Raw genomic sequence first — 15614 nt, 5'->3', positions numbered from 1 at the left:
ATTACCAACATTTTACACTTAAATAATATCACTTTATAAAACATAATACAACTCTTGTCAACACAAATTACACGTTAATTGACATTAAAATATGTTTTAAAATAAAATTATAGAACTTAATATAGTTTTGACATAATTCAATATTTTAACACTGGACTACAAAATTACAATCAATTGTCTAATTTTATTTAAAATACACCAAGTAACTTGGAAATATAGTATTTAGAATACATACTTAATAGGGCAATACTTGTACTTTTTCTTAATTTTTAGTTTTATGCCATACCCTATATTAAGCAAAAAATAATGACTAAACAAATAATTAACATAATACAATATTAATATGTAATACATTTCTGTGTTGTAACCTTAAGCACCTTGGTGATGGTGGTGGTAAGTGGGATATACAGAACTGGCAGTTTATTATGGAATATATCATAGGATATACAAATACTTGATGAAGAAAACCGTTTATATCAAAATGATAATTTTTAACATACCAAACACATAAAGCTAAAACAAAAATTCTAACCATGTTCGTGATTTTGTTTAGTTCATATTACAATGGAGCACCGCTCAAGATATCTATTCTCTTCTAAAAAATATTAAAAGTGCAATGTCATCTTAGTGGTTAGGTAATGTTAGTGCTAAAAGTAGTTTTAGCTAAAAAAAACTATACTTATTGTATAAGTAAATTATATTTTCACTAGTAAATTGAGCTACACAGTATCTGTATACATTTTACTCTTAAGTTTAAGGTATCTATACTCGGATTGGTAAAATGTTTGAATATACTGCCATATTTTGGTAATAGGTTTAGGAACATATTTTGGATTTTTCTTACTATAGTGATTTAAATATATTGCTAATACCACCAGCACTCCGGACCAGATGTACCTGCAAAAAAACATTTACTTGCATCATAACATTTAAGAGATAATACATTTTATATGATTGTAACTGGTTTATCACAACTGTGTAAAAAAACTCTATTAAGTTAATAAATTCAAAAGAGTCTGTTAAACCTTTTGTTGATTTTTCAACTATAACTGTTTTTTAAAGTGATAAAACAATGTGTTAATATCTAACTATAAAACAAACACTGCAATAGGTAATATAGAACCATAAATTGAGAGTAAATTTTTTATTAAGTTAATTTTCTGTGTATGTACTGATAACTAATTGAAAATGAGAAGAGCTTGTTGTATGACATATATAAGATATATACTTATTATATGACTTCCTAAGGGAACAGGTAATTTTTTAAGGGTAAATAGGTGATAAGGCAAGGTTGACAGCATGTGGCACAAGAAAGCTGATCACCTACAAATACAGAAATCTGCAGCCCAGACCTAAAAGGTACAACAAGGTTGGGCGTCACCAACACACATTTTTTTGCCAATTTTCTTAATAAATGTTAGTTAATCTATTAAGGCACATCCAATATATAAAGATAACACTTACTGGAATACAAAAGGCTTGCTAAACAGAAGGAAAGATATAACAATAGAGAGTGCTTTCCGCATAGTAGTAACTGTCACAGCCACAGTTGCACCAGATATTCTGACTAGCGTCAATACAGCCTGAAGGCCCATATACCCACAACTGCTAAGTAAAAATATGTTGGAGTACATTGTTATTGGATCCTGAAATTTAAATATAATTGAATCAGTATAAAAAAAATAACAATGAATTTCAAAATGTCACAAACATAAAATAAAGGTGTTTAAATCTAAAGTATTTTTATTGAATGTATTTCTGACAAGAACGGATTAAAACCCAAAAAATTATAGAAAAAACATTTTAGAATTATACTTCTCTGTTACTAAGTAAAGAATATTTAATAATGCATATTTATGTGACTAATAACTTTCTTGTAACTTTAAAAACTTACCTTTGAACAATAAATAAATCCATCTTTAAGTATACCACTAACCCCAGTGATAACCAATAAATATATACTTGCTATGGCATAGGAATAGAAAACAACTTCATTATTTGTAGCTTGAAATTGTTTCATTGCCTTTTCTTGAACATTACCTATTATAGCATCACATAGTAATGCAAGAGATATAACTATTACTCCTATAAAGTTAAAGTTTGGTGACGTTTTTGAATCAGCTGGAATATTAATAAGTAAATTAATATTTACATGTAAGAAAGGTACAGTTTTAATAATTTTTAAATTACGGAACAGCTTTAAATATTTTTAGAAATCTAGGTTTTGAATACACAAAACACAATCAAGCTCCATATATGCCTAAAGAAGTTTTTTAATGCACAGTTAAGCTATTGACACATAAACTAAGATCCTCAAAGATAGTAGAGTCAAAAAGTGTAATGGCAAGCACAGCAGAAGATAACATAATGAGATGGAAAAAACTTTTAAAATTTATAGATGTCTAAGGTGTGGATAACCAAATTTAGTCTAAATTATTACAGGATGGCGGATAGACTGCAAGTTACATCAGCCAAATTGTTCAGAATAAAGAAGGTCATTAGAATTGTCAGAGTTTTACATATTAAATAATCAGAATAGTTTAAATCTTACCTAATGTAAACATAGTTAATCCAATACACATAATAATAGCAGCTACATAATCTAAAAATCCATATCTCTTTCCCAATATAATTATACTGCCAATCATCACAGGTATAAGTTTACAACTCTTGAATATTAATTGTGTTGGGTAGTTAAGGTAACTGAGAGCCAAATTTGATAATGACATAGTTCCTAGCGTCAATGCTGCTAATATAGCATATGTTCTCAATGGAACTCTAAAAATATATAAATACTTAAATTTGAGTAGATATCGACATTTCACTTGTAACATCTAATATATAAAATTGTCGTATTGTATAAATTTTAGTCATGCAAAAATAATATTTTTAGTTGCATGCTATTTGAAGGCCAAGAAAATTGGTTTAATGTGTATTGTAAGATTATTAAACAACTTACTTCCTTTTAATAGGACTTCTAATAGTAGACTCAACCTTACTTAAAGCCATTGTGATCAAAAACTGAATGAAAGTAATATATAAACTGACTGGAGCGACTTCTGGTTCAGCAAATATCAACTCCAGAAAACATCCATATGCCAAATAAAATATAAACACAAAAGAACAACATAATGTGAATTGTAATCCAAAATTATATTTTGTTATGTCCAAACACAGAATGTTTACTACACCCTGGCTTTCTCTGTTATCTCCATTTCTAGGATTATCAATTATTCTTATAACAGTTTCCTTATTCATGTTGATGTAAGATTGTACTTATTTAATAAATTAAAAACTTGAATAATATATACAATACATAAAAAACTGTTTTGAATACATTACGACACTGGTTTTTAGTTCAAAATTAGTATATTTTGATTTTTGGCTATTAATATATAAAAAAGTAAAGAAAACGTAGTCTTGTCATTTGTCAACGTAATAAACTCTTCAGTGACAGTCTTCACTCTTCACTATTTACTTTTTTTTTTAATTTATGGCCCGCACGGTTTGTGCATTGTGGCCCAGGGTCAAAAACAGGGAAACGGGTAAAAACATAAAATTATCGGCTGGAAAGGAATTTTGAAATGGAAAATAATTAATCTATACAATAAAAGATCAATTCTTATAAATCTACATAAAAAAGGAGTGTAAGAAAACATATTTACATATATTTACGTTCATATTGTCTACATTTTTATATTATTACTTAAGATAAAAGCTGCTAAAAGTTTATATACATGTGGTTTCAATGTTGAAAGTAAACATGATATGGATGAAGGGAAATGAGACCTTCGAGAAGAGCCGACCGGTCGCGTCGAGGACAAACAAACATGATGTGATTTAAATCACCTACATCATACTATTTACTATTCGCTATGCATACTATTCAATATTCATAGACGATTAGAGTATTTACAGAATTATTAGAATATTTACTGTAAGTGAAGAATTCTAATATAATACGAATCTATTCATTAATGTAGTATATTTATAATATGTATGTACAATGACAACTATAGCAGTCGCAATAAACAAGCCACAGGATTGATTCGTCTAGTTCCAACTTCCGAGCCTCACTCACAAGTAACATAGATAAAGTAAGTCTGAAAATCGTAATCGTTAAGTTTTTTATAAAAAAGGTTCAAGCGAAACTTCGCGTTTTGACTACCAAGTGATGTGTGCTGTGTTGACATCTGTATTCTGTAATGCTAAATACTAATCTGTGATCCGTCCAAATTCCGATGTCGAATGTCCGATGTCGATCTGCAATAAATTGTAAAAACAAATAGGTACACCGTACAGTAGCAATTTCTTATAATTATATTGCTACGTGCTGTTTGTTCTAAGCTAAGGTGTGTAATATAGTGCTACGGTTCAAATTGATAGAGTTTTACACTCCGACATTTGATAAATAAGTATTCTTACATGATTTTGTAGGTCGTGCAAACGGTGAACCTGACAAACTGGATTACGAACAATGATGGATTCGGACTTGTCCGGTGCGGACTTTTGCCGTTTCTGTAGATCAGAGGCTTCTTCCGACCGGCCTCTTTTCCACCCGTGCATATGTACAGGATCTATAAAATGGATCCACCAAGAATGTCTAGTACAATGGATGCGATACTCACGGAAGGAGATTTGCGAGCTTTGCGGCCACCGATTTTCATTCATGCCGATATATTCACCAGATATGCCTCGAAGGCTTCCAATTCGTGACGTTGTAGGTGGTTTGGTGACCTCAGTGGCCTCTGCTGTAAAGGATTGGCTGCACTACACGCTCGTCGCTCTCGCCTGGCTTGGGATCGTCCCTCTGACTGCATGTAGGACTTATCGCTGTTTATTCTCTGGATCATTGGACCCGGTTATATCTCTACCGTTTGATATTGTATCTGCTGAAAATTTAGCAAAAGATGTTTTCTCTGGTTGCTTTGTGGTGACATGCACTCTTTTTGCTTTCATTGGCCTGGTATGGTTGAGAGACCAGATTATGCACGGTGGTGGCCCTGAATGGATGGAAAGAGAAAATTTACCAGCTCCACCTGCTGAAGAACCACTACAGGATAATAATAATGAGAATGTCAATGAGGTTGTTAGAGAAGAGGGTGTTGGTGTGAGGGAAGAGGTAAATGATGAGGTAGCTGAAGATATGCTGGTTGGGGAGGAGGCTAATTGGAATCCTATGGAATGGGACCGTGTAGCTGCAGAAGAGTTGACTTGGGCTAGATTGTTGGGACTAGATGGTTCTATGGTATTTTTAGAACATGTGTTTTGGGTTGTGTCTTTGAATACATTTTTCATTGTTGGATTTGCTTTTTGCCCCTACCAGATAGGGCAAGTAGGAGCATCCATAGCTGGTTTTACGGCTGAGGGGCCATTTGCTGGCCCATTGAAAGCATTATCAGGATATGTGATAGTTGCTGCAATTCTAGCCATTCTACATGCAATGGCCTCTTTATTGAGGCTAAGAAGTGCTAAAAAGGCCCTTGGATTCTGCTACGTAGTTGTAAAAGTAGCACTTTTGTCTGTTGTTGAAGTAAGTATACACTAAGCTTTTTTCCTAACAAGGTTATTTATCTTCTACTTTCTCCTTATTATAAATTCTGCCAACATATTTGCATTTGGTGATATAATTAATACTTTATTAACTGTAATTAGTAATTCAAGAAGTAATTGTGATTATATTTAGCAACTCAAGTGGCTTTTAGTGAATATATACTTATTATGAATTTATAATTTCCAGATTGGTGTTATTCCATTAGTCTGTGGATGGTGGTTAGATCTCTGTTCATTATCTATGTTTGATGCTACACTCAAAGACAGAGAGGCAAGCTTACATGCTGCACCATGGACACTCTTGTTTATTCACTGGCTTGTTGGAATGGTCTATGTGTACTATTTTGCGTCATTCATTTTATTATTGAGAGAAGTCCTAAGGCCAGGGGTTCTTTGGTTTTTAAAAAATCTTAATGATCCCGATTTCAGTCCTGTTCAGGTAAGTTATGCTAATTTTATAGAAAAATGAAGTAATATGACAAAGAGCTCCTATGGCTAAAATTTTATATTAAGGCTTTTTAGTCTCATATCATATAAAAAAAAATTCATTTGAAAATGTGAACATTACCTTAGTTGAAGCTATTCAGTAGTATTGTAGAAAATTAAGGCAACATAATATTACGTATCAACCATAATTATTGTATAGGCTAGATTGTAATTCATGTAAAGTTGCACTCTCTTTTGTGAACTTTATTGTAGGAAAAAAAGTGTGTGCGTACTTTGTGTCGCTTCATGTCAGAATTGAAACTTCTTTAGCAAACTAATTTTTGACTCTTGTTCATATTTATACAAATCTAAAACTTTAGGTTTCTGAGACTTAGAGGGAGGGAAAAAGGAAGATATGTTAGGAATTTAATGAATGTAAGTGTCATTAAAATATTAAATGTCGGAAATTAATACAAGTAATAAATTACTTTTACGAAATTTTAATTTTAAAAATACAATTTCTATAAGGTAATTCACACTTCTCACTCTCTCTCTATCGGGCTCAATCGCTCTCTCACTTTCGAGAAAAACGCTGCACATCTTCGTGACGTTCCTTAAAATTTTTACCGTCATGCCCCTAAAGAAGTTTCACTTTAAAAAATTGAAAACAAAGATAGTCAACCAAACATAAAAAGATACATTTAGACTTATATTAACCCGATTTGATAATAAATTGTTTACATTGGATGTTGAAAGAAATTTTAGTCGATTAAACACAAAAAAAAAAAAAATATTGTAAAAATTATTTCTTTGATGTTTAAACTCTTTCAAGTGTAATACTTGTCAAATAAAATATGTAATCAATATATTATTTTTAGGAAATGATCCATCTACCAGTATGGTCCCATATTCGTCGACTGATTGTATCAGCGATGGTGTTTGGTACAGCTGTTCTCTTCATGCTGTGGTTGCCCATTCGAGTGATTAAATATACTCTACCCGGGTTCTTGCCATATGCGGTTGCCGTGCACACAGAAGCTCCAGTTAATGAACTAAGTTTGGAGCTACTTCTGTTGCAGGTAATATTTTTATCATTAGGCAGCATTTTAAGCCCCATATTTTAGAACGACACTTAATTTTTTTTAACACTTTGACAGTTGACAGTTCTCAATGGAGATTGTGACTTGAAATACTTATTACGGGACTTAGATAGCCCCCTGAGTATATTTAGACCTAATAATATGCATTAGAGAAGTTATATTTTACTAATTTATTTATTCAGAGTTTTGTGTACACTATGCCTAATTGTGTTAGTATATTAACTCAATTGTAATTACAATAAAAGTAGTAATTATATTTATCATACATTGATAAATTAATCTCGTTATTGGTTTTAAATTGGGCCTGAATTATTTTTGATATGTATTATAAAATTTCTAAAAACATTTTTTTTTACCTAAACTACTACAACAATTAATTTTAAATATACTATTACCATACACTTTACTAGAATTGAGAATATTCCTAAAAGCAGCAATTAAATCATCAGCTTAAGGGCGGTTTCAGACTAGCGTTTTTTGAAGCGCGTATTCTGAAACGACCGTATACGCGTAGAAAAATACGCTAGGCTGAAACCGCTCTTAGTTCATAAGTTTCAACCTTTTCGAAACTAAAAAAAAAATTGATTGATTCCCCAGGTGATCCTCCCAGCCTTATTAGAGCAGTCCCATACGCGTACATGGCTCAAAGCAGGTCTTCGTGCGTGGTGCGCATGCGCAGCTGGTATTCTAGGTCTTCGCTCGTATCTACTGGGACAGGCGAGCAGGCAGGCAGATCAAAACCCGCCTCCACATCCGCCCCATCAGCTGGGAGCTGCTCATCAGGTACGACTTTTGCCCTTACATATAGATTCACAAAAGTATAAGTTCTGATCTAATACATTGTTAAGTGAGTGGTCTGAAATAATTTAATGTTATTGGTAAGATAGGGAATTTTTTTTCTGTAATTGGAGGTAAACGGGCAGGAGGCCCGATGTTACATGATGGCACCTGATGTTAAATGATAGCGCCACCCATGGTCACTCACGAAGTCGAATGGGTTCGGAAATACTTTAGTGGGCAGCTGTTATTTAATATATAATTGTAGAATCTAGGAATATATATTCCATAATTTTTCTTCTATATATAAATCGTAAAGCAGCTTAGAGCATAATATTCAGAGTTGAGAATAAGTGCGAAATCCTCTAATGTCAAAAACCTATTGTATATAACTTAGTCATTTGTATGGTAAGTCTGACTTCAGTACTTCAAAAATATTGGATTTTGACTAACGGTTTCTGTCTAAGTTTAGAATTACCCCTTATAATACTCAAGTCATTTAGTCATAAATTATGTAGCCAAAAAGATACTTTACTGCTTTTTCTATGATTTCATATCAAGTATAAAATATCGTTAAGTTTATATATGGGCCAGGTGGCAGAATCGACAAGAAGTTTACAAAAGTGTGGTCGGTATATACATCTTTGTCGGTATAGATTTATATCGTTAGATAGGCCTCGACACCAAAAACTGTGGCATTGTTTTTGAATGTGTGCGTTAACGAAAACGTTTGAATGTGTGCGTCAACATGATGCCCAAAAACAGTGCAATTTGTGTAGAAGGTACGGTCGAAACTAGTGTCATCTCTTTTTCTCCTACATTATTTTCAAACACTACTTTCTCTTTCGTGCACTCGCCATTTAAATTTGTTATTTAAGACAGTGCGGAAGGAAAAATAAAAGTTTTTAAATCAAATCGCAATACTTACGAGTGAAATGTTACACCTCTGGCTTTATGTGTGTTTCTAGAATTGTTGTTGCACTTTAGAAAGGCACACGATGGCATTTTGTGACACTAAACTGCTAGCAAACGTCCTTTACAACACGTCCGGCTAACACTGTGTTTAGGGGTGCACTGATCCCAGGTTAGCGAGCTAACTCACTTCGACTGTGGAACAACACGGCGCGGTCTCACTGCGGTAAGGGCCTATCTAACGATATAAATCTATGTTTGTCGGCCTTTAAGTCGTATCGGTTCGAACATACCTCTTACTGACGCACTCTCATAAATAGTGCGCAACATAAAGTACCTCTTTTTTATCTTCGACATACGAATTTGACTCTTATAAGTATGTTCAACCATAGAACAAATCTTAGACTTGATTATAGAAGAGGTTCAAGTATTACGTAATGCAACTTTTCAAAAGTTACCCCCCCATGTAACGCACCGTAACGATCTCTTTACACCCTCCACACCTAGTAAAACGTTACGTAACCGCCAAGTTTTTACCAGTTATATGGCGTAAGTTACCGGAAAGTCGTCAAATTAAAAACAATAACGCAAGTTCAAGACCCCCCCGTAACGCCTCGTAACGTTTTACAAAACGAGCCTCCCCCCAAATTTGTGACGCAATACTTGAACACTTTATATTTTTACTTACCTGGAAGAGGTAAATAACTATGATAAAACATAATTATTCCAGGCACTAATGTGGCGAGAAGGACCAGCCGGCTTCGAGCCGTACGTTCGAGTTTCTTGGTTTCCCCTGCGTATGGCGGCTTTGCTTGCTCTCATCTCCATCTCACTTGTTATGGCGAGTGCCCTCACTTTGGTAAGTACAATTTGTTACAGCAGAAAATCTCGCAAAATTAATTAATATTTTGTTAACTGAGATATTGTGATTTTTATTGGTGAAATGACATGACAACACTACTGGTGTTATACACAAGGATATCAGAGGTTCGATTCTGTTGAAACAATTATATTAATTATTCATTTGGTTTGCACAAGTCTGATCAACTTTTATTGCACTACAAAATTATGACAAATAATAGATTTTATTTTACCTCCTACTGCTGCTAAAAAAAAATCAGTTCAATAGTTAGGATTTGGATCTTTGGACGGATAATACGTACCGTACGTGTTATAATAACGTACCAGACGCACTAGTAACGTATCAGTATCCGTCCTATGTAAAATTCTACCTTTTAAGACAAATATGCACGCCATTATGTGAAGCAGAATATGCCAATAAATAATTATTATTATTATAGTAGATTTAACAATCGCGTGATTATTAAAAACATATAAATAAATAAAATAAATCGGTGGCGCTACAACCTTTTTAGATCTGGGTCTCGGTTTTTATGTATGTTTCATGTACATTTGTCAATCTAATAGGCACGCCGGTTTCCTCACGATGTTTTCCTTCACCGTTCGAGCGAATTTTAAATGCGCACATAGAAAGAAAGTCCATTGGTGCACAGCCGGGAATCGAACCTACGATCTCAGGAATGAGAGTCACACGCTGAAGCCACTAGGCCAACACTGCTCAATTGTTTTTATATTGTTCTATTCGTTTAATACATTAGGTTATACCAGTGGCTATCGGAAGAAAGGTGATGACAATATGGCTGCCCAAGGCATCTGAAGGTGTACATGAACTGTATACGGCAGCTTGTGGTTTGTATATTATTTATTTGTATGTACATACTAACTACTAAATACTAACTAGATGTACGGAATACGGCAATTTGAAAAGCTATTCAAAAAATCTTTAATTAGTGTAAATAGCATCGAGGTGTGTACTTGTTAAGAACCAAGATTTTTTATTTTTTATTTAATTTAATTTAATTAATAATAAACTTGACAATAAGCTTAAAGCTATGTATTATACTGAGAGACTGGTGCTTGAAAAAGGTTGGGAAAACCTGTTATTACAAGTCACCAGTCCCTCTTGAACATAGTGGCAAAAAATATTGCTAATACAAGTTTTTTTTAAACGAACGAACATAATTAATTTATAAAAATATATATAAAAAATAAATAAAAATAAAAAAATAGAAAAAAGTATAAAAGTAAAATAGAAAAAGAATATATCGACTTAGGGTCCTTCAAGAAATGAACGGACCAATTCTTTTAGAAGGCTGGTAATGCACTTGAGAGTCTTCTAGCAATGTGAGTGACCATGGACGGCAAAATCGCTCAACATCTGATGAGCCTGCTGCCCGTTTGCCCTCTGTTCTATAAATATCTATTCATCATTCACGATCCATCACTTTGCTTACCATATTAGATAAGCAAGCTATGCTCTAATAGCTATGTTCCAAATATGCCCACAGAGCGCTTATGTTTTCCATATGGCGCGTCTAAACGGGCCATGTTTAGCTGCAATTGATGGCTGCACTGTTGGCCACTAATTGCCCGGCCATTACAAAAATATTTTAATGCCGATGGCCAAACAATCTATGGCTGGGCAATGTGTTGCAATATGTCTGCAATAGTATGGCCCATGATGCAGACTCCTAAACGGGCTACACAAACCGGCAACAATGGCTGACGAAATCACACTTGTCGCAGCAGCCATATGTGGCTATACAAAACATGTTTGGCTGTATGGCCGGGACATTACTGCAATATTGCATAGTGTGGCTGCTATTGTTTGCAATGTTGCCGGCCACAGTGTTGCAGCCATGGCCCGTTTAGACGCGCCAATACAAACACTTGTATGGAAAACATAAGCTAATATATTATTAATATATTCGTTAACACGTAATAGAATAATAGTAACAACTCGTTAAATCGAGTATAACTATCTTCGATTTTTCGTTCGGGGTACAGAATTACACTATTTTAAACTATTATTCAGGTATGTATGTGTGTTGGGCCGCGGGTCGAGGGGGGGCGTTGGCAGCCGGATGGGCAAGGGGAGGGCGAGCAGCGCTCGTGAATAGGACAGCAGTGTGGGCAAGTCGAGCAGCTCGCGCCGCTTTGGCTGCCCTCGCTCTGCTCGGCCTTGTGCCGCTTATGTTTGGGCTGCTGCTCGAACTGGTACGTTTTTATTTCTTTAAGTTTTGCGAATATATTATATTAAATTACTTAAAAAACTAAATGTCTTTTCGTATCTGGGCTAGGCCGCTTATTAAACTATAACAGAGATTTTTAAACTTAATATTATTTTTGGTTAAGGAACGCAAACTGAATTTTTTCCTCATTCATTTATTTACCTAACCTACCTTTATTGCTGGTAAACCAAGTATTCCATCAAAATATTTGTGAGCTTCAAACTTTTCTTATATATATTTCTTATATCTTATATGAAATAAATCATTTTTTAATTGTATTTCTCAGGTGTTGGTAATCCCCCTTCGGGTACCCCTTGAACAGTCCCCTGTGCTCTTCGTATGGCAGGATTGGGCCCTAGGAGTGCTATATACCAAGATCGTGTGTGCCCTCACAATGATGGGGCCAGATTGGAGTATGCGAAGGGCCATCGAAAAGGCGTATAGGGACGGAATACGGGAAATGGATCTTAAGTAAGTTATGGTATATGGCGTTCTTGGCGAATAAAATTGTTATACGAGTCGATTTTTAGGTTTTCTCTAAATATATATAACAATATTTATCACTTATTATATATGTATTGCTTTATTGACGTGACGTCTAATAAATCGATGAACGCCTTCTGCACGCACGAAAAAGCATGACTCATTGTCCCGTTACGCTCATTGTACGCTTGCGCCGCATCTATCTCTCTTCCACTCGAAGACTTAAGTATGCAATCATTTCATCAATGTTTTGTTATGGCGTTGTCACGTTAAGCTATCGTCCGTGAACCGACTTTACAAACCACAATTTTTTTTAGTTGTATTTTATTTCTGTCAAAGTGTTGTTGCGTTGCGTTGAAAAGAAATGGTACTTTAGTTAAAATGATGCAATTTGATTTATTTTTATGAATTACCGCGGAGCTGTAATATATATAATTTCCTAGGATTTGTATGTAATTCAAGTAAATTGTAGGTAACACAACGTACACTTATGAAAGATAAATACATATTAAATGTTAGAAATACATATTTAATTTTACATTTACTGCCAGTTCTCAAATCAAGACCGTAGAACTGAAGAGCCTCCACTCTTTTTGAACTCTCCGCCACTCTTTTTAATCGCCAAGTTTTTTGTTTTACACAATGTTTGTAAGGAGCTGCAACCATTACACCATGTTCCACATGACATCTTAAGTAATAAATAATAATAAATAAATTAAAAACAAAGATTTGTCCTCTATCAGCAGGAGGCGTGCAATAGCAGCACGCACTTACATTCTGAACAACAGGGATACAAACATGTAGAGAAATAATATCGATTCGATATATACAAAACTAAAGAACAATTGATTTCAAACTGTGAGGGGAGCAACTATGGATATCCAGACCTAATTCGTTAGCTATATTAGTATTTTAATTTTATATTGTTAGCGGACTAACGCCATCTTGGAGCAGAAACCTATATAACTCGAAGCAAAACCGGCGTTGGCTCAATTTTATTTCGAGACTTCGTGCGGAACGGACGTGTTACTAACCTACCCTCAGTAAATTTTAAAAGTGTAAAGTACCTACACGTTCTAATCTTTTGATTGTTGTTTTTTTGTAAATTCAATTTCGTGTGTATTCTTTTGTTTTTAAATTAAATCCGATTCTTTTGTTTTTAAACTAATAATATTATTTATTATAATTTGTATCTCAATGGACTGTCTCGTCTGTGAAACTTGATATGAAATAGATAATAGTTAAAAAAAACTAAAAAACACTCTTTTAAAGCACATCAAACTAAAAAGTGAAAAATAATTCCTAATTTAGGCTGAAAATGGTAATGAACAAAAAATACTGGTTTTATTGTGAAAAAGCGTGGGTTGCTCGATAGACGAAAAATATGGCACAGAGCGCCACACGCTTTTTCACAATAATACCAGTATTTTTTAGTTAAATTTTTTTTTCGGATTATTGCATTGTCATCGATCTTTGACGGATGCGCAAAATTTGAATAAAATCTGTCCGTTTAAAGTGGGTCAAAATCGAGTCCGAAGGAGTCGGTTACATACTTACATATGAAGATACAGGTGAAGCTAATATAAAGCGTGTAAAAACAGAACTATCAGAAACTTGATTGACGTTATAAAATACGGACCTAAAAGACAGTATTGTTGATACAGGTTCATCCTCCGCTCAGTGGCGGCTCCATTAGTGCGATGGCTGGGTCTCGCTCTGGCGATACCGTACGCGTTCGCTCACAGCGTCGCTCCGCTCGTTGTGACGTCAACCGTGCAACGGAACTTGCTCGCTCGCCGAGTATACCCGGCTCTTCTCATCATCTCTGTATTGGCTGGACTTGCAATCTTCCATGTAAGAAAGTTACAATATTTGTTTAAAAATAATATGCCTCAACGCCGATATGAAATGAATACATAAAAATCGTTCTGTAAACACGTACTTTATGCATTTATTAAAACTGTAAGATTTTTTATTATCACACAATTTTTTATGTTTTTTTTAAATTTTGCTTAAATTTTGCATCACCAAAATGTTACCAGGGTAGGAAAAAATTATATATTCGAAAAGGATTTTTATAGATACAAAAATAAATTACAGTCGCCATAAATTAAGGTGACTTAACTAAATTAAAATAATCTAATTTGTATGCCAAAACTTTTATTAAAAATAAATCAGTGTCGCTACAACCTTTTTAGGTCTTGGCCACAGATTTATGTATCTGTTTCATGATCTTTTGTGTATCTAATAGGCAAGTAGGTGATCAGCTTCCTGTGCCTGACGCACGTCATCGACTTTTTGGGTCAAAAAAAAACGGGTTTCCTCACGATGTTTTCCTTCACCGTTCGAGCGAATGTTAAATGCGCATATGTACTCTCTGTACATAGGTGCAATGCCGGGAATCGAACCTACGACCTCAGGGATGGTAGTCGCACGCTGAAGCCACTAGGCTAACGGTGCTCTCAAAACTTTTATTAAGGTTATATATTATTTTCAGATCCGACAATTCCGCAAGTTATATGAGCATATAAAGAATGACAAGTACCTCGTGGGACAACGCCTGGTCAACTACGACCATAGACGACACAAACATGTCGCTTCAAACTGAACGCGTCTTCTCTATGATTTGTTCATATTTTTAATAATTAAAAATAAAATACTGCTTTTTTCATAATAAACCTCTTGCGTCACTCATAATTAAAAAAAAAAATCTATATATTAATGTGATTTTAATATAGATTTTTTCACTTGTATCTATGTATCCTAATAAATTTTAAATTTTAAATTAAATTTTAATCTGTAAATGACGAATCCAACGCAGCCATTGTAAATGTCAGTTTGTCAATTGTCAAAAAATTTTTTAAAAAAGGAACGCATTTTATGAAAGCAGTATTTTATTGGAATAATGTTAATACATTTTACTTCCATCTTTTCCATTAAGCATCTTAAGAAACAGTTATACGTAGTGTTTTGTTTAGCCATTTTTATAAAATTGCTCAGTCTTAGTGCTAGGTTTTATATCACAGATTGTCAAACCAGAATGTATATGTATGGGGACTTCCTTAACAACGCAACTGTATATTGCTTTTAATTTAAGGCTTATTTCATTAAAATACTCTATTTTAATAGCATTGTTGTGTTAGTGACATCGGGCTTTATGTAATTAGACCTAGACATTGTAAATATTTGAAAAATTGTTAAGAAAATGAACAAATCTATGAGCATGAACTAGTTTTAATTTATTTTACACGTGGATTTCGAGCCATACGTT

General features: G+C 34.0%; 2 protein-coding genes across 2 annotated transcripts; one reads left to right on the top strand and one right to left on the bottom strand.

The window, feature by feature from the left end:
- Positions 1–679: 679 nt before the first annotated feature.
- LOC125048688 (adenosine 3'-phospho 5'-phosphosulfate transporter 2) lies at positions 680–3355 on the bottom strand. The gene is made up of 5 exons (XM_047647507.1): positions 2960–3355; positions 2552–2778; positions 1895–2121; positions 1465–1646; positions 680–897 (listed from the first exon to the last, which is right to left on the bottom strand). Exons 1-5 carry the CDS (start codon positions 3256–3258, stop codon positions 720–722), a joined length of 1113 nt encoding a protein of 370 aa, XP_047503463.1. The 5' UTR covers positions 3259–3355; the 3' UTR covers positions 680–719.
- An 847-nt stretch (positions 3356–4202) lies between these two features.
- Positions 4203–15021, top strand: LOC125048687 (E3 ubiquitin-protein ligase MARCHF6). The gene is made up of 11 exons (XM_047647506.1): positions 4203–4352; positions 4438–5533; positions 5741–5992; positions 6858–7058; positions 7677–7862; positions 9499–9627; positions 10388–10478; positions 11665–11846; positions 12147–12331; positions 14008–14197; positions 14841–15021. Exons 2-11 carry the CDS (start codon positions 4478–4480, stop codon positions 14949–14951), a joined length of 2583 nt encoding a protein of 860 aa, XP_047503462.1. The 5' UTR covers positions 4203–4352; positions 4438–4477; the 3' UTR covers positions 14952–15021.
- Positions 15022–15614: the final 593 nt, after the last annotated feature.

Source organism: Pieris napi, chromosome 4 (genome assembly GCF_905475465.1).
Source record: "Pieris napi chromosome 4, ilPieNapi1.2, whole genome shotgun sequence".
Lineage (NCBI taxonomy): Eukaryota > Metazoa > Arthropoda > Insecta > Lepidoptera > Pieridae > Pieris > Pieris napi.
The sequence above is the reverse complement of the archived record's forward strand: the minus strand, read 5'-3'. Positions and strand labels throughout refer to the sequence as shown.